Source organism: Carya illinoinensis, chromosome 8 (genome assembly GCF_018687715.1).
Source record: "Carya illinoinensis cultivar Pawnee chromosome 8, C.illinoinensisPawnee_v1, whole genome shotgun sequence".
In the NCBI taxonomy this organism is placed as follows: domain Eukaryota; kingdom Viridiplantae; phylum Streptophyta; class Magnoliopsida; order Fagales; family Juglandaceae; genus Carya; species Carya illinoinensis.
The window spans coordinates 32931118-32950274 of NC_056759.1; the positions used below are offsets into that span (position 1 = coordinate 32931118).

The following is a 19157-nucleotide window of genomic DNA, read 5'->3' on the forward strand; positions in this document are numbered from 1 at the left end:
TCCTAGCAAGAACATAGCGCCTCCATTCCTTTACCACATGAACTACCACCAACATCTCACGTGCATAAGTGCTCCAAGCCTTCTTCATAGGCCCCAAAGCTTTGAAATAAAGGCTAAAGGCCTCATCTTTTGAGCCAAGACTGCTTCGTTACCATCACTACTAGCATCCATGTACACCTCAAAAGACTTCTCAAAATTAGGCAAAACAAATATTGGTGTCTTCGTCATGGCTCGCTTCAAGTCTTCAAAGGCTTGCTTGGCTTCATCAGTTCACTCAAAATTGTCTTTCTTCAATAGGGTTATGAGTGGTCTAGCAATGAGCCCATAGTCCTTGACAAACCTTCAATAGTATCCAGTTAGGCAAAGAAATCCCCTTAAGGCCGACACATCCTTTGGTAGAAGCCAATCAACTATAGCTTCAATCTTCATTTGATCCACCTTGAGACTCTCACCCAAAATTATGTGCCCCAAGTACTCCAACTCCTTTTTCATAAAATCACATTTGGAAGTTTTTATGAAGAAGTGACGCTCCTTAAGAATCTCCAATACTATCCTCAAATGCTCCAATTGCTCTTCAACCATCTAAGAGTAGATTAAGATGTCATCAAAGAACACTAGCACAAACTTCCTCAAAAGTAGCTTGAATATGGTATTCATAGCTACTTGGAAGGTGGATGGGGCATTGCAAAGGCCGAATGGCATCACCAAGTACTCGTAGTGGCCCAAATGAGTTCTAAAGGCGGTCTTTTGTACATTTTCTTCCCTCATATGAATTTGGTGATAGCCTGCATGTAGATCAAGCTTTGAGAACACTGTAGCCCCATGCAACTCGTCTAGCATCTCGTCCACCTTAGGAATGAAAAAATGGTCCGTCACCGTTGCTTCATTAAGAGCTTTATAATCCATGCAAACCCTCCACATACCATCCTTCTTTCTCACCAACAAGATTGAAGAAAAAAATGGGCTTGTGCTTAGTCTAATGAGCCTACTTGACAACCTCTCCTCCACTTGTCTTTCGATCTCCCCCTTTTGGAAGTGTGTATACCTGTAGGGTGGAACGTTGATAGACTTGGACTCGTCCGTCAACACTAAGCGGTGATCAAATGGTCTCGAGGGCAGTAGGTCACTAGGCATCTCAAGGACACCCTAATGGCCCTCTAGAAGGCTTGGGACTTCACTTGGTAGCAACTTCAATTCATCCTCACGGCTCTCCCTGTGGTCTTCGGCTTCCTCTAGGTCTCGGTTCGGTGTAGCCACAATAGTAAAACATCTAGCACCACCTTTGCACAAATGTTAAAAATATTAGCTTCACATACCTTGACTCTTTTAGTTGCCAAAGCCGTCCATACTCTCTTCTTGCCTCCAACCTCAAACTCCATCACCATGGTGTCATAGTTGGTGATCACCTTGCCAATGCTTCTTAACCAAGCATTGCCCAACACTACATCAAGCCCCACCAAAGAAAGGATATGCAAGTCGACTGTGATGCGAACGCCTTGCACATTAATCTTCACCCCTTAGATGACTTGCTCACATTTCATCTTCTCTCCACTAGCCACTTTGACATCAAATGGGTCTATGTCTTCTCCTCTTAAGCCAACCTTAGAAACAATGTTGGAGTTGATAAAATTATGAGTAGACCCATTATCAACAACTAAGGTTACCTCATGTTTGCCTATCCACGTCATTAGCCTTATGGTAAAAGGCTTTTGCACACCGGGCATGGCATTCAAGGACAACTCTGCATCATCACTAAAGGCATCATGTTTAGCTTCCTCTTGTTCAGACCCGTCATGCGAGTCCTCTTCATGGCAGCTTGTGTTTTCATTATCACTATCTTCTCCAAGCACGAAAATTGTCCTCTTCTTGCACTTGTGCTCACAGCTCCACTTTTCCCCACACTTGAAACAAATTCCTTTCTTAATTAAGTCTTAGACCTCCTCTCGAGAAAGCTTTCTTACCTCTTTGGTCTTGTCAATGGTTGAGATTTTCATTGCCTCCTTACCTTTCCAAGGATTCTTGGTCCATGCTCTCCCTAATTTGGCATTTCTCCATGTAGTAGCTATCCTCCAAGATCTCAGCCATCCTTATAGCCTCTTGTAAGTGTGTAGGCTACTTCAACTTCAACTCCTTGGCCAACCAAGGCCTTAAGCCGTCAATTAATGTACCGACAAGTTCTTCTTTGGACCATCCTCTCACAAGTATTTGCAATAGTTGAAATTCTTCGTTGTAGTTGTGCACCTTGCCTTCTTGTCTCAATTTGGCCAATTGACTGTGTGGTTGATCACGAGTGAAGGGCCGAATTGCATCAGGATTTTGAAAGCTGCCCATCCAAGCCGTCTTCCTTCCTTGTCATATTGAGCCTTGATCCATCTCCACCATCTGGTCACCTTGCCATCAAGAAGGAAACAAGAAATAGAGACTATCTCATCTCTTGTAACATCATAAATATGGAAGTAATGGGCTACCTTGTCAAGCCACTCGTGTGGATCTCCTCAGTCATTCCTTGAAAACTCCACCTTTGGCTTCCTAAGTCCTCAGTCATAAGGCCAATTCCCTCTTCGATTGTAATCATAATCATCATACCTCTCATGACCTCTATGATGGTCGTGGAACCTCCTTCTTCTCTCGTTGTACTCAGCTAGGCCATAAGGTCTCTCTCGACCTCTAGTTTGCTCAACTTCAGGTCCCATGTCACCATATAATTAGCCCTCACATCTTGAGGCTCCCATTTAGGACTTAGACTCCTAGATCTCCCACCATCTCAGATCCATCTCTCAACAATTGCACTTTGAGTTTCAATTCAACCTCCCATCCTCAAATTGTCTCGTGGTCTCGATCCTCGTATAGACTCAATCACACTAGTCTCAAGGCCTTCAACATATTGTTGTTGATTTTGAGGTTGGTCTCCATGTGGTGCTATGAGTGGTGGCACATCCTAATTTCCTTGGGGATGTTGACCCCCATGGATTCCATTATGTGGAATGTTGGCCTCTATCCATTGCCTCTCTAGCCATTCCATGTTGTGGTCGGTCTCCCTTCGCATGTCCTCCATAGCCCTCCTATTCTCCTCCATAGCTCTTGAATTATGGTTCAAGGCCATTTGAAGCTCGGCCATGGTGGTTTTCATACTATCAAGTATGTATGCCATCTTCTTGGTGTTCTCCTCGAGGGATTGGAGTCGATCTCGATTGGATCTTCTATTCCCTAGTGTATCCATGATGTTGGTAGCTTGTGAACCACCTCTTAATGAAAGCACCAACTATGTTAAGAGCCTCAATCTAGCCCCTAAACATAAACCTTCATCTCCTTAGATTCGAATGATGAAGCCTCCTAGACTGATCAAGGAAATCACAAGATCTCCTCCCACAAGCCTAGATCTGACAATGGGACGTTAAAGGCTGGTATTTGAGTTGAATGAGGGTTTGGGTAGGTGTTTGGAATGCAAGAAAATAAAGAGACAAGCAAGAAAATAACATAAAAATTGAGTCACTCTTATTCACGGATTGCAGAGAGCCACTCTCTAAAGAGATTCACGAATTGCACCCTAGTAGGTCAAGTGTAGAGCAAAACACCCTAGCATTGAACTTTAAAGAACTAAACAAGCCTAAAGCCAAAATTTCTAAACCAATGAATGAATAAAAACTAGACCACAAGGCCTTTATTTATAGGGCCTTCTAGCAAAGTCCCTCTACAATTGAAATGCTACAAGCATGGAAAATAAAGTCTAAGACATAGAAGATAAAGTCTAATAGCTAAGGGATAAAGCCTAAAAAATAGGATCAAAGGCCTCAAAATGTAGGGATAGGCTTAACCCCTCTTGCTGGCCAGCCAAATGGTGCCTTTATGGTGTCTAGGTTCATCTTGGCTTCATCTTGGATTCATCCTTTCTCCTTGTCTCTATTAGAGTCAATTTTGGACTCTACTTTATCTTGTGTAAACACTTGAAAGTCCTGCTTGATCTTGTCTTTATCCTCTCCAACATCCTTATCTTCTAAAAGCCTTGAGTCCCTATCCTTCATGTCTCCTTAGTGGCCATGGGTTGGGCTTGCTTGGCCATGGCTGGCTATTGGTTGGTCATGCCTAGCCATGGGTTGGTCATGGCCGAGACAAGCCTCGGTCTTGGCTGAGCCACAAAGTCCTTCTAAGACCTAGGACGTCCCCACAATGTTTTCAAACGATTGCTCCTATTTTCTCAACTGGCACCTTTTCTTCTAGGGTTCTTGTCATAACCCCAACATGCATGCCGAAAAAAGATTTATGAATTGGGGTTATATGCCCAATATGGCCAAAATATTAACATGTGCCCAATATTGCCCCAATCCAATGAATCTTCACTATTTTCTACCATATTTATGCTGATCTGCCATATCAAGATAGTCTAGTACCATCATGTCGTCATCACTTCATGTATATCATGCTTCTCCAATGACTCTAGATCTTATAATTTCTATGCATAAATATCAACACAAATTCATTCTAAAGATTTGCCTAGTTGTGCCAAATAAGTGGGTAACCACAAGTAGCTAGGGATGTACAAAAAAAGAAAAAAAAAAAAGATAAAAAAGTAAACCAATCAAACGGATTGAACCTATCATGTGTTCGTTTCGATTCGTAGTTGGTCCGATCTAGAACCAGTTCTTAATAATCAAAACCGGTTCTATACCGATTTTCATATTTTGAAAACCGGTTTGAATCAAACCAAACTGGTATATATATATTTTTTAATTTTTTATATTTTATATTATATATAATTTTTTATATTATATGTTAAATTACTAATTAATATAACATAAAAATTTAATCCTATTATTTATGTCTATTAATCTTATAAAATAAAATTAACATAAAAAAATAATTTATATATTAAACATGAACATTAATATTAAGTTATTAATATAAACTTACCTTTGATATATATATATATATATATACATATAAAGAATAAATACATTTTTAGCATAATAACTTATAATACATTTTTACACATTTGATTATATATATTTCTCAATCTCTTCTATTTGACTATTTATATGGTATTGTATTTGATTAATTCTATGGTACGCAGTATGATAAATTGGTAAACCGGAAAAACTAGACAGAAAAAAAAATGAACGCTTTGGTATTGATGACGAATCGATTTGGTATCGGTTCTTAAATTTCTAAAATGGATGAATACGGTATACTAGTTCAATTCCAAAATTTGTTCAAAACCGGACTAAGTTGGACGAGCTACACCTGAGTAGCTAAATTTTCTTTAAATTTTCTTCTGTTATCATATATATCCACATGCAAATGACAAATTAGAAAGCCTATTTTTCCATATTTGACACATACAGTACTATGCCATTTAATTATTTTGTGATATGCTATCTAATTATTAGACGGAAAGAAATTCATAAATTAAACGTTATGATTTTATCATCTCCAAAGTTAGTATCAAGTGATTGGTAGGTAACTAGAAAATAATGAAAAGAAATCGATCATTCAACAACATCGAGGTATATACATATATATGAAAGAATGTAACCAAAATGGTCATGAAATGAATATATGGAATTTCTATCCATGTAGGATATGTATTTTTTCTGTTTTGTATGACTTATCCTTCGCTGTTACTTTGCAAGGTATATTTGTTGAAGAGCACGATGTGGAACAAAATCATGTTAATCTCCCGAAAGAATGGAAGCTGGCGCCGAATCATTATCCCGAGAACTACAAAACTTGCATCGACTTCTTTCTGTTCTTTCTGGATTTGGTTAGCAGCTTTGGTATGTAATTTTTTATTCTTTTCTTAACTACTGGTAATTATTTCCTATATACATCTCACGATGATCATGACGAAAAGACCAAGCAAAGCTAAAATTGGACTGCAAATGGAAACATTTAGGGCCTATTTGGAGTTGTAGTTGCATTGGAGTACACTTAAAAAGTGCTTAAATACCCTTAAAGGTTCTTTAATAGAAAACTTAGAAAAATTAAGTTGTTTGGTTGTTACGTGCATATTAAAACACTTTTAATCTCAAAATTTTGTGCTAATTTAATATGCAAATTGAATTTATTTAAATTAGGCAACTCATATAACATCGTCATAAAAGTTTGTATTTACGGTTTCTGTAGTATTAGCTTAAACTTTCAAAGGTAAAAAACTTAAATTTGAAGAAATATTAAGATGGAGTATTCGTGTTTCTGATCATGTGGTAGAAGTTGTTTAAATTCCCATGAACATAAGTGCACAGATATATATATGCATCAATGTATATGTAAACTTGTCATACCATATATATATATAAATGAAAAATTAATTGGTTTGTCAAAATATTTAGAATAAAATTATTAGATATATTGTACATAATCTATATATTTTTTGATAAACAAAAAACCATATAATTTATTACAAACACAACATTCTTTTTCTAAATAGAATACACTTTCATTCATAACTCATGCATTACAAAGTTTTTCATAATTGATACATTGCATAATCACTTCAGGTCCCTCTTCAATCCACACAAGCTCATTTTCACATGCAAGATAATGCAAATTTGGCTGCTTTATTATCATCTCTAAACACACGTTGAAGTCTCCATATACATCTACCCTGCATATGATCCTTGATGTCCTCAATAATCTGACCATATCTAGAACAATCCTCCTCTATGCCTTTTACAGGTTTTACTACTGCTAAAGCATCCCCTTCAAAAATGACATTCCATAACCTTAACTTAGTACACAATTCCATAGCTCTTTCTAGTGCCAACATCTCAGCCTGCAATGGGTTATCTACAAAAAAATTTTGGCATGCAAACAGCAACCTTTAAATCACCCTCCCAATTCCTAACCAAAATAACTCCACACATCTTCCCTCCCAATTCCTAACCAAAATAACTCCACACATCTTGGATCTGTTACTATCTAAGGCTCCATTCCAATTAACCTTATGCCAATTCATCTCTAGTTTTTGTCATCTAGCTAGTAAATATCTGGTCCTCTAGTTTAATTCTTCAAAAGCTTTGTTATTAATAATCTATGCTTTCTAGAACTCTTATTTTTCCTCCCTATCCTTCTGCCACACTATACTAAGGCTTTCAAACTACTCTTCAAAAACAAAAAAATTCCTTTGCATCTAGATTCTTCTCATAACACAAGCAATCTCCTCAATCTGAATTTTCTGTAATGCATCTATCATATCTTCCCAAATATTGTAAAAGCTAACAACTTCACAAGTCCAATTCTGTAAACAATTGGATGAGTCTACCCATACATCTTGATCAAAAGCACAACTACATAACTAATGAATGTTAGTTTCCTCAAGTTGTCCACAGATAGGACATACATCTGCATTAGCAGTAACTTCCCTTCTAAACGAATTAGTCATCGTAGGAAGTGCATCACCAATAGCTCTCCATATAAAAAAAATTTACATTTGGAATATTCATATCCTAAATTTTCTTCAAAGCCTCAGAGCCATTAGGATGGACTGATGATTCACCTCTGCAACCCCTCTTTAACTAATATTCTAGATAATAAGGAGATTTAACTGTAAAGAGACCAGACTTGGTAAGGCCCCAAATCAATTTATCTTACTAAGTGGGAGCCTCTTAACTATATCTGCCTCATCCTCATGCAACACTTCATTTATTAAGTCAACATTCTAGCAACCCTTACCATTAATAAGTTTGTTAACACAGGCATCTTGATGCATCACTTTAATTGGAGATTGAATCATATAGGTGGTAGGAGTAGGTAACCACTCATCATCCCATATTCTTATCTTATCTCCATTTCCCACTCTCCATCTCATCCCTCCCTGTTAGAAAGCACAGCAGAAAGTACCTCAAGCTCAGTTTATAAAGTTGCTCCAAAAGTTTATCCAGATTAACAAATCTCAAGAGTTTTCACTTAGTGGTAAAGTATACTACGTAGTATAAAACTAGAATAACACTTAACAAATCCACAGTCTAAATGCGTTATAAGCAAGTAATGCATGGCTTAAAGCCATGCGTTATTTAGACCAGAGGAGGGGTCTGCCCCATATGGGCGCCCCTCCATATAACATCTCTCACTCGCACACAATGGGCATGACCCCAGGTCAGCATCTCTCTAATGTTCTCAATCTTATTCATACAAGTAAATAGGCCGTGCGACCACCAAGCACATCTGTAGAAAGGTGGGAGTACATACACTAAATCTCTCCCAGAGAAGACTAGCATAGTAACATCCCTAAAGTGTCTAGTTATGTCCTAAACTCATTCGATCGCATCAGATCAAGCATTTTCGAACTCTTGAGTTCAGAAAACTCAGAACAATGCTTGACTACCTCCAAATCATTTCAATATGTTCAAAACCTTAGTTGCTACGAGTATGTAGCGTCATAGTTTGACGTCAGCAAACACTATCAAAGATGCGATATCGAAGAATCTTCCCTTTGCACTCATATCATTCAACTTTGGTCGAATCGCTTTCCACAATGCCTCTTTAGACCGTATTAATCATGGCCATAGACAACATGCCAAAGTAGCAGACATCATAACCTCCATCTCGTAACATAGTCAAAAGTAAAGGACAATTAAAAAAAATGAGACTCACACAGTGAGAAAGAGGGGAACCATTTACTCACTTACTCATTTGGTCGAATAAGCACATGTAGTATGAAACACATGCTACGGTAGATTTATCTTTCTCAAAGAGCATATGTCTATATCAACACCGTACAGATCTTAGTCTAGCCGCTCCTTAAGCGTCTAACCCGAGTTCCTCCATTTTCTCGCCTCCAAGTCATAAAAAATGATCTCACATTTGGCTAACCACAGGCTACATAGATTGTGGGGTAACCCATACATAGTCCTCTCATTGGACCTCATCTTAACTCCCACTAAAACGACATATCTTTGTGTCAACTAACTTATCCATTTGGAAAAGTATCTAAGAACACAATGTCTCATCTCTACTCGATTCTCAAGCGCTAGAGGTGATCGCTCGTGTGAGTGAGCTGATCTAAGTCTGTTGACATATCTTGTGTGTGAATTAGAAAAAACAATATGATAAAGACAATAACTTAATCATATTGTATTAATATCCCAAAGGAAATGTTACATCTCAATGTTATTTGAAATACAAAATACATTTATAGTCTACGTAGTCCTAGATTCCTAACATGAGCCTCAAAGACATCTCTTGCTATAGGCTTCGTTAAGGGATCAGCAACCATGCGACTTGTAGAGAGGTGTTTCAAAACCACTTCTTTTTGCGCTACCATGTCTCTGATGTAGTGATATCTGATGTCTATGTGTTTGGTTCTTCCATGGTACTTAGAGTCCTTAGCATATGCGAGAGCAGCCGTGCTATCGTAGAATATTGTCACTGGATCTGAAGTATTCGTGCCAATGTCTAAATGCTTGAAGAATCTCCGTAACCAAACAGCTTCTTGAACTGCTGCAGAACAAGCTATGTATTATGCCTCCATGGTGGATAAATATATACAGGGTTGTTTCTTGCTGCTCCATGTAATGGTGCCATTATTGAACAGAAAGGCATACCCAGTGGTTGATTTACACTCATCTAGGTCACTACCCCAGTCGGCATCGCTGTAACCTTTTAGCTGTAAATCTTAACCTTGATAGCACAGCACATAGTCTACAGTTCCCTTGAGATATCGCATAATCCTCTTGACTGCTTTCCAGTGAGCCAGTCCGGGGTTAGATTGGAATCTACTCACTAAGCCAAATGCATAGCATATGTCAAGCCGAGTACACATCATTGCGTACATCAGACTACCTACAGCATTAGCATAAGGGACACGGGCCATCTTTTCTTTTTCTATTTGAGTCTTAGGACACAACTCTTTAGATAAGTTCTCACTTTTTTCAATAAGGGTGTCAATGGGTTTACATCCATTCATTAGGAATCGCTCGAGGACTTTCTTTATGTAAGTTTGTTGGGACAAACACAAAAGTCTCTTTGAGCGATCTCTGTAGATCTTAACTCCCAAAATGTATTCTGCCTCACCCATATCCTTCATCTCAAAATTGAAGGATAACCACTCTTTTGTGGCGACTATCAACCCTTTATCATTTCCAGCTAGTAGTATGTCATCAACATATAATGACAACATAATGAAACTCTTCTTAGACCTTTTGACATAGACACAATGGTCCTCTGTGATCATCGTAAACCCATTTGAAAGAACGGCTCGATGGAATCTGAGGTACCATTGCCTAGATGATTGTTTTAGGCCATATATTGATCGTTTGAGCTTGCACACTTTGCGCTCTTGACCTTTGACCACAAAACCCATTGGTTGATCCATATAGATCTCCTCATCTAATTCTCCATTGAGAAATGTTGTCTTAACATCCATCTGGTAGAGTTCCAAATCCATGTTTGATACTATAGCTAGAATCAGGCGAATGGAAGCAAATCTCACCACTGGTGAAAAAGTTTCCTCATAGTCTATACCCTCCTGTTGGGTATATCCTTTCGCCACTAAGTGAGCTTTGTACTTATCTATCGATCCATCCGAGTTGCGTTTGACTTTAAGAACCCATTTGTTCTCAATAGTCTTACGCCGTGTCAGTAGATCAACCAGATCCCAGACCTGGTTAGTCTTCATAGACTCAATCTCATCATTAAGAGCTTTCATCCACTCATCTTTAGTAGAAGATGAGAGAGCCTCATGAATTGTCCTAGGCTCATCATCATCATGCGGAGCTACCATAAAAGCTTCCCCTTCAATCTCAAAATGACGACGGGGAATACTTTCACGTGTGCTTCTATGCCACTGAGGTTGTTGTGATTGATTGACAAGTGGTGTGCTCTCACTAGGATTTAAGTCCTTTTTATTATTTGTAGAAGCTTGAAGAATTTCTTCCTCATTCTCAACTAAATTCTTTAGAGCACTTTCCTCTTGTTCCACAATCTCATGAAATTCTAAACTCCTATCAACCTCACCTCTACTTGGAAATTCATTTTCAATGAAGTCCACATCTCGTGATTCAATCTTAGTTACACTTCCATCAGTTTGTTCACCTATTAACACATACCCTTTAGAGTGTTCTGAGTACCTTATAAAGATACACTTCTTCCCTCTAGGGCCTAATTTTCCATACTTATGAGAAAGATCATGAACAAAACCCGTTGAACCCCATGGCCGCAAATTACTTAAATTTGGTTTCTCACCGGTCCATAGTTCATATGGGGTGGAAGTTACTAATTTGGAGGGCACTCGGTTAAGAATGTAGGCAGCAGTCAAAAGTGCATCCCCCCAAAAAGAAATTGGTAGGTTTGTGTGCGCCATCATTGACCTGACCATCTCAAGCAATGTTCAATTTCTCCTTTCCGCCATGCCATTTTGCTACGGCGTACTCGGCATTGTTAATTGTCTTTTGATTCCTTTTTCATCACATAGCCTTTTAAATTGCTCAGAGAGATTTTCTCATCCTCGGTCAATTCTTAGATTCTTTAAACTCTTGTCTAACTGATTCTCAACCATTCTTAGATATCGCCTAAAACATTCAAATGCTTCAGACTTATGGGAGATTAAGTAGACATGACCATAACGTGAAAAATCATCTATAAAATTGATGAAGTAGACACCTCCGTGTCTTGCCCTCACACTCATTGGACCACAGATGTTTGAGTGGACTAATTGCAGTGGAAAAGATGCCCTAGTGGCTTTTCCAAACGGTTTTCTCTTAGCTTTTCCCATTAGACAATGTTCACACGTGGGAAAGATGACCCTAGCGAGATTGCCTATCAAGCCTTCTCTAGTTAACCGAGTCATTCTATCTTGCCCTATATGGCCAAGCCTAGCATGCCATGTATATGAATCCAAATTATCAGCAGATGAAGAAAGAAAAACAATAGATTAATTTATATTAGAATAAACCAAATCCAATATCATAAAACCGTCTTGCAGAAAAGCATTGCCATAAAACACATGACCCAAATAAAAGGAAACATAATTGTTTTCAAAAACAATCTGAAAACCAAGTTTTAATAGAGTAACAACTGAAAGTAAGTTTCGTCGGATCTCGGGAGCGTATAGCACATTGTGGAGGAAAAGAGTGCGGCCACCCCACAAGTCCAGCTTATAGGTACCAAGGCCCAGTACCTCCACGCTAGCTCCATTCCCTACCTTGATATCATGGCTCCCAGTTGGAATCTGGTGATACTCCACAAATCCGACTCTATCCCGCGCTATGTGCTCACTCGCTCTTGAATCAACAGTCTACAAAGGATAGGAGTGAGCAACCATCACATAGCTAGTTACAAAAACAATGCGAGAAAAGTCAGAGTGTACCTTCTTCGGCTCAATGCAGTCACAAGCGAAGTGGCCAATCTTTCCACAGTTGAAGCACTATAATTTTGACTTATTTTTCCCGTGCTTGCCCCTCTTGGTGCGCTGAGAAGTTCTTGATACCTTTTTAATTTTTCCAGCAACTACCCCATTCTTGGACTTCTTGCGCTTAGGCCTTGATGTCTTGCGCGAACCAGCATTAGCCACATTCGCCGTATGATTGGACTTAGCAGCCTCTAAGCGCTCAGCCTCCAATTCCAAGTGATGCGAGACATCATCAAAATCTTTGATATTCTCGTTATGCGTCAAGTTCTGGCTCATATTCTCCCAAGAATTCGATAGTGATCTTATCACTGCCTATACTTGCTATTCATCTATCAGGTTGTTTCCTGCCGACCTAAGCTCGCGGATCAGAGTTGACATAGCTCTAAGATGCTGTTTCATTGCGTGCTAAGAGCGCATCTTATAGGAGTCGAACCTCATGGTTAATCCACGCAACCTAGTGGTTGAAGTTCCACCAAACTTCAATTTCAAAGCCTCCCACATGCTTTGGGCAGTGTCATAGACCTCGAACTCACACATTAGATCATTGTGCATGCTGCTTAACATTATTATGCACGCGCACCGATTTTTCTTAGCCCATTGAGTCTAGGCTTGTTGATCTATCTTGTATTATTCTGAGTTCCCTTCCTCGGGCACAGTAAGGGTGTGAGATAAGGCCTCCAAGACCTCTTGCTCATCTAAGACATATTGGATCTTGCGATGCCATATGTCATAGTTTTCCCCATCTGATTTCTCCCCTTTGTTTAAGTCGGCAACAATATTCTTGGATGCCATTTCACTACAATACGCAAAGAAAGGATATTACACACACACCTAAGAAATATGTCGCGTCCTTTCAAGCTAGAAAAAGAATAATTTAGACATGTCGCAAGCTCGAAAAATCGCTAGGCTTCAGAATCATCTCTTGCGCCACAATATCCAATTATTAAATTTCTAACCTAATTCCCGCGCAAATTTAAAAAACTAAATATGGGAGAATTTATCATCATAAATCTCAACCATACTCCCACTATCTTAAGTAGTCATCTAGCCCTAGTCACATGTAAAGACATAACCTACTAAAATCGCAGTAACCTTTTGGGTCAGTCCACAAGGACAGCTACCTAGACCATAGCAACCTATTGGGCCAGTCTATAAAGACAGCCAGACTACAGTAACCTGTTGGGCCAATCTACAAAGATGGTTCATATGAGACCATTACAGTCTATTTTTCTTGTTCCATCAGTGCATTTACAGTTCTTACTGGGGCCACTGTAGTCTTTTTGGCTATACAGTGCATTTACAGTTCTTACTGGGGTCACCATGGTCTTTTGGCTATATAGTGCATTTACAGTTCTTACTAGGGTCACTGCAATTCTTTCAGCCTATCATTCACACTGACAATTCTAACTAAAACTACTTAGTGGGATTTTCTATTTTATCACTAAAAGAAATAAAGACTAATGTCTAAACATTCAAGTCTAACATTCATAGATGATAAAATATCACATTTCCACATGTTCAATACACACATACATGTTATCACATTTAATCCAAAAAATTAAATAAAAGATCACATGTAATATAACATTATGGAAAAAAAAAATAGCATGAAAATAACCAAATATTCACATGTAATCACATTTAATCTAAAACATTAAATAAAAGATCACATGTAATATAACAATATATCTAAGCATATATTAAATCATGCCAAAAAAGTCTTTTTTTTTTATTATTTATAACAAAAAAAACTATTATAAAAGCATTTAAAACCCCCACCTAAACCAAAGGATATTCACAGCCCATTTCCTTGGTTTAGTAGGAGGTCTTGGGTTCAAAACCCATTGTGCCACTTTATTCTTTTATTTCGTTTTTTTAAAAAAAAAACATAACTTAAAAAACTGAAAAACACTGCGGCCTAGCCCCTTTTTTTTTTAACCCAAAACACAGTGGGCCGAAGGGCCCAAGCCCATGCAAAAAACCAGATGAGTTAAGTCATCTTCTTCCTCCAGCAGTTACTGTTCACATGAACAGTAACTGCAAAACCAGCAAATTTCAGTAGCCGTTTAAAGAGATCACCGGCGCCGCTGTTCTTCGAAAAGAGCTTCCAGAGGAAGCTGGGTGCTGCCGCAGCACCTAGGTGGTGCTGGCCACACCCCTCTGGTGCGCGCAGCACCGAGGCGGTGCTTGCCGCACCAATATGGTGCCCCCACGGTGCACGGAGCACCGTGGGCCCCTTATGGTGCGCGCGGCACCGTGGTGCATGTAGCACCATTACAGGGGTGCCGAGCGGCACCCCCACTATCAGGCGACTGACTTTAATTGTCAGTACCACATTTGATATGACAAAACATCCATCTCAGATCTATATAGTCGGTCTCTTAAATTCTGTACTTCACATTCATCTTCTCTACAGCTTGCTATGTGTTTTTCACCGATAGAACATCGAATCTATGGACAACTTATTACAACAAAACATTGAATCCTTTTTTTTTACCCAAAAAAAAAAAAAAAAAAAACTGTTTAGGGCCAATTATTTATTAGACGTGTCTCGTAGATTGAATTGGTGAATTGTTATATGCATACAATCCTATGGACAAACTCATAACGAGGTTAGGGAAATTAATAAGTGGCGGCCATCATTGTATACAATCTGATACGACAATCTATTTGTTTGTATTTTCCTATTCTTTAGTTGAATAAAAAAAAACTGTTTAGGGCCAATTTCGACGTGTCTCGAAGATTGAATTGGTGAATTGTTATATGTATGCAATCCTATGGACAAACTCATAACGAGGTTAGGGAAATTAATAAGTGGCGGCCATCATTGTATACAATCTGATACTACAATCTATTTGTTTGTATTTTTTTATTCTTTAGTTGAATAAAAAAAATTAGGAGATGTATGAGTATTATTTTGTATTAAATTTGTGATTAATTTGTGATTGTGCATGAAATACTACATTTGTCATTTGTTTCTAAGTTAATGGTCTTTTTCTCCTTCATATGTGACTCAAAAATAAATAAATTAAAAAAATTAAAAAAATGTCAACAATTGAGATTCTTGTATAAATGATTTTATCAGTGTTTCTTTCCCTACTTGGGTGATATGATGATTTTTCCGGCTATTGATTTTCTTCCACACCCTCTCCTTAATTAATCCTCTAAAAGCTTTATATTTTGATATTCTCACCATGGTAGGCAATCCCAAATATTTCTCAGCATCACCACACACTTAGCTTGCACCAGTAATATTAACTAATTCAGTACATACCTCCTTGCTTGTATTTGAAATGAAAAAGAGTACTGCAGTTTTTTGCAAATTGAATTTTTGTCCGGCTGCCATCTCAAACACAACATTCTTAGTTTACCTTATTTTATTCATAGATTTGTAGTTATTTATTTCATTCAAGAAAATAATAAATTAATCAAGCAACTAATAATATGTGAATGGACAATGCTTGAACTCGGCTCCATTACAACTCTAGGAAAAGCTTCAAATTTTTTATTTCTTGTTGCAGAAATTGCAACTGTGAGGTTTGGGGGTAGATATGAGAATTTTGAGTTTGAAATGAGAGTTTAAAATATTATTTTTAGTATTATTATTGTTTTGAAATTTGAAAAATTTGTATTGAGATTTAAAAAAGTTAAATTGTTTATTATATTTTGTGTGAGAATTTGAAAATGTTGTAATGATGAGATGAAAATTTTGAGTTTGAGATGAGAATTCTCGTCAACCATAAATGTTAACTTCAGATCAGACTGAAACAAAACAACTATAAAATGATGGAAAAATCTATTTGTCATCCTCACACTTCACACACCACACTTATTTTAATTTTTTTTTCATTTTTTCTATAATAAATATGTAGTGTGTGGATGATAAATAAAATAATTTAATTAGTTTAATAAGAATAAAATAAAATAAAAAATAAAAAATAATATTTTAATATATAAAGTGTGTGGTGTAGGAGGATGTGTAGTATTTTTATAAAATGATACGAAGAAAGTTAACTGAAAGTTCAAAAGCTTGCTGCTCTCAAGCTGCATTTAACAGCTTTAGTAATTCTATCTTGTCAAGATTCATTTGCTATATATGCAGGACTGACTGAACGTTTTTCTTTTCTCGAGTACTACTAGTACTGTCAGTACTCGCAATGATCAGACATAAGGTTAGAGAACCGAGAGATGAAGAGAGGCCTGAAAGACAGCCCGGATATCCAGGTAAGCAATGCAGAACTGTATGTTTGAAAGCATGCTCAAATGAGGAACAATATGTGCATGAACTCCCATCAACTTCGAAATCATGACTTTCAGAACCATGATATATAGCTCCTATAGATATTCTGAAACTATTTAAAGCAGTACAAACAAGAAACAAAATCTGACTATTTGTGTTATTAAGATGGTTAATTAGTAATATTGATCGAGACCGATTGTGAACTTAAAAACATATCACATGCATGTTGTGCGTGTGTGTATATATATATATTGCCAATTTTCCAAAGATATCAAATGGTTGAACGGATCATGAAATCCTAGTCTCCCAATATAATCTTTAATCATTGATGAGGTTAGCTTGTGTTGGCAAGAAAAATGCGCGTTACATCAATACGTCTATAAACAAAATTATAAAACAAGAAGATTACAAACCGATGTGAATTTATATATGTAATTTCATCAAATAATCCTTCTTTTTATTTCATCAAATCTTCTATATGAAGAGAGTCATCAGTTTTACAATTTAATATATCACAGTACATCAAGTATATATTGGTGCTTGCAATTTTTTTTATCCCTTTTGTGAGCCTAATTAACATGATTTCTGCTTTACCATTAAAATGAATTATTTGTATTTTCTACAGAACTAAGCGCTCGCATTAATGGAGGTTGGAAGAATCGATTTTCTCTTGCCATGTATGGCCTTTTGGCCCTTTTCTACCAAATCTTCAAGCTGGCAAACAGGACAATTGTGATAGCTCTAATTGCACTAGGTATGTCAGTATACAACCAAAGTAACTAATTTTAAGGGAAAGTTCACAGAGATTCTGGGAATAATTATATTTTGTGTATTTAAATCTCAAAAAAAAAATATATATATATATATAGTGTACACAGCTAGAAGCTGTCATCATTTGGTTATATATATATATATGTACACACCATCTATATATTAATTAACAGTACCGTACCCGATCGTTATGATTATCATGTCATGTGCATTCTTAATGTTCATATATCTTAATAATATTTATATTTAGACATGTATAACACACGCATGATTTTAATACGTATCTAAATTTAATTTGTTTTCTTCTGTGCATGATAATTACCTAATTTTATGCTTTCATACAATAACTTTTCATGGCTTTCTTAATTATGCTATTTTTTGTATGATTTTAACAAGGAATTCCCACGATAAGAAAGATATATGAGGAGAAAAGGCGGCACAAGATATCCATTGTGATCATGAAAAAGCTTCTAAAGAGTAGTACTGGTAAAGATTGGATTTATGAATATTATTACGGTGGGAAGAAGATCAGGAGCCCAATATTGCAATCGCCAGATAAATTAAGTATAGATCCGGATCACGAAATAGATATGGACGAAATAGTTCCAGATGAAATATTATTGGGTCCATATGATCTCAATGAAGATGACAACAGCAAAGGTAATACAGTCAAGGACAAGCCTTCTCCAAAACTCAGATCTAACTTTTTACTGCTTATGAGTGACCTCATGCATTTTCTGCTCTTGTAACTTGTCCTAGATGGTTGAGAAGACCCTTCTTGGGTGCTTCACTCGTGGCATTATATAAGCTACCCCTGTCGTTAAAAGCAATTTCCGGAGAGGAAGCCCATAAATAAATAACTGTTCGTTCGAGAGTACCTCGGACAAAGAAGGTAGCAGAATTAATAAGCGATAGATTTATAAAGGGAGTTTCCAAACTAAAAACTTAGATGTATTTTGAGATAGTTCGTCATATTTACTTTATAATTATAAAAAGGTTTTACAATTTGATTTGGCACACCAAATTAGTTTAAATGTAAAAGGATTTTTTTTATAATTACCTTTGTGGAATTAACATTTTTATAAATAGAATTCTACGCTGGGGTATCCAATTTGGGTTAGAAAATTTTTAGAGAATCAGGTTTTGAAAACTTTTCAGAAAAGTGATTAGATGAGTTTTTATTTGGATTTGTGAAAGATTTTATTATTGTTTGAATAAAAGTTTGTTAAGATTTATTGATTTGCATTAGGGTTGGTAAAGAGTGAGTATAAATTTAGATTTGAAAAGGTTTTTAAATATAATTTTTTAAAGATTTTTTGTCCTCTTTTAAATCTTTTTTTGGTTTTTGTGTTTTTTATTTTTTATTTAAACTTTAAAAAATGACTAGATGAATTTTGTTTTGGAAAATATTTCTATTTTAATTTAAAGATGTTAGATTTGAAATCATTATTTTAAAAAACTGTTGAATATTTCTGATCACGACCAACGTCATCTTGAAATACTCATGTGCATTATCATTGTAACACTGTAATAATGATACATACAGTTGTAGAATGTATAAACATTAATATGCAATTAAAACAGTACTAAATTGATTATTAAAAAATTAATTTTTTGTTTTATGACTTTGTGCATGAGTTTGCCAAAAAATTTTAATTAACCTTGTTTTTCTTTAATTAAGTTCCATTTCATTAACAATTAATCAAAGGGAAACCAATAATTTGGCTAAGTGAAGTAGTCGAAAATAATGGCCACTGCTTAAGCATATGGGGACCCAATCCCAAATTAATATCGATCGATCTC

The 19157-nt window shown here is 36.7% G+C and overlaps 1 protein-coding gene across 1 annotated transcript in view; it reads left to right on the forward strand.

Annotated features, from left to right (window-relative positions):
- Window positions 1-19157, forward strand: part of LOC122318294 — a 30893-nt gene that overhangs the window by 10462 nt on the left and 1274 nt on the right. The window contains exons 3-6 of the mRNA XM_043135523.1: window positions 5628-5771; window positions 16484-16567; window positions 17209-17337; window positions 17751-18014. Of these exons, the coding sequence (XP_042991457.1) occupies window positions 5628-5771; window positions 16484-16567; window positions 17209-17337; window positions 17751-18014 (621 nt within the window). The remainder of the gene's footprint in view (window positions 1-5627; window positions 5772-16483; window positions 16568-17208; window positions 17338-17750; window positions 18015-19157) is intronic.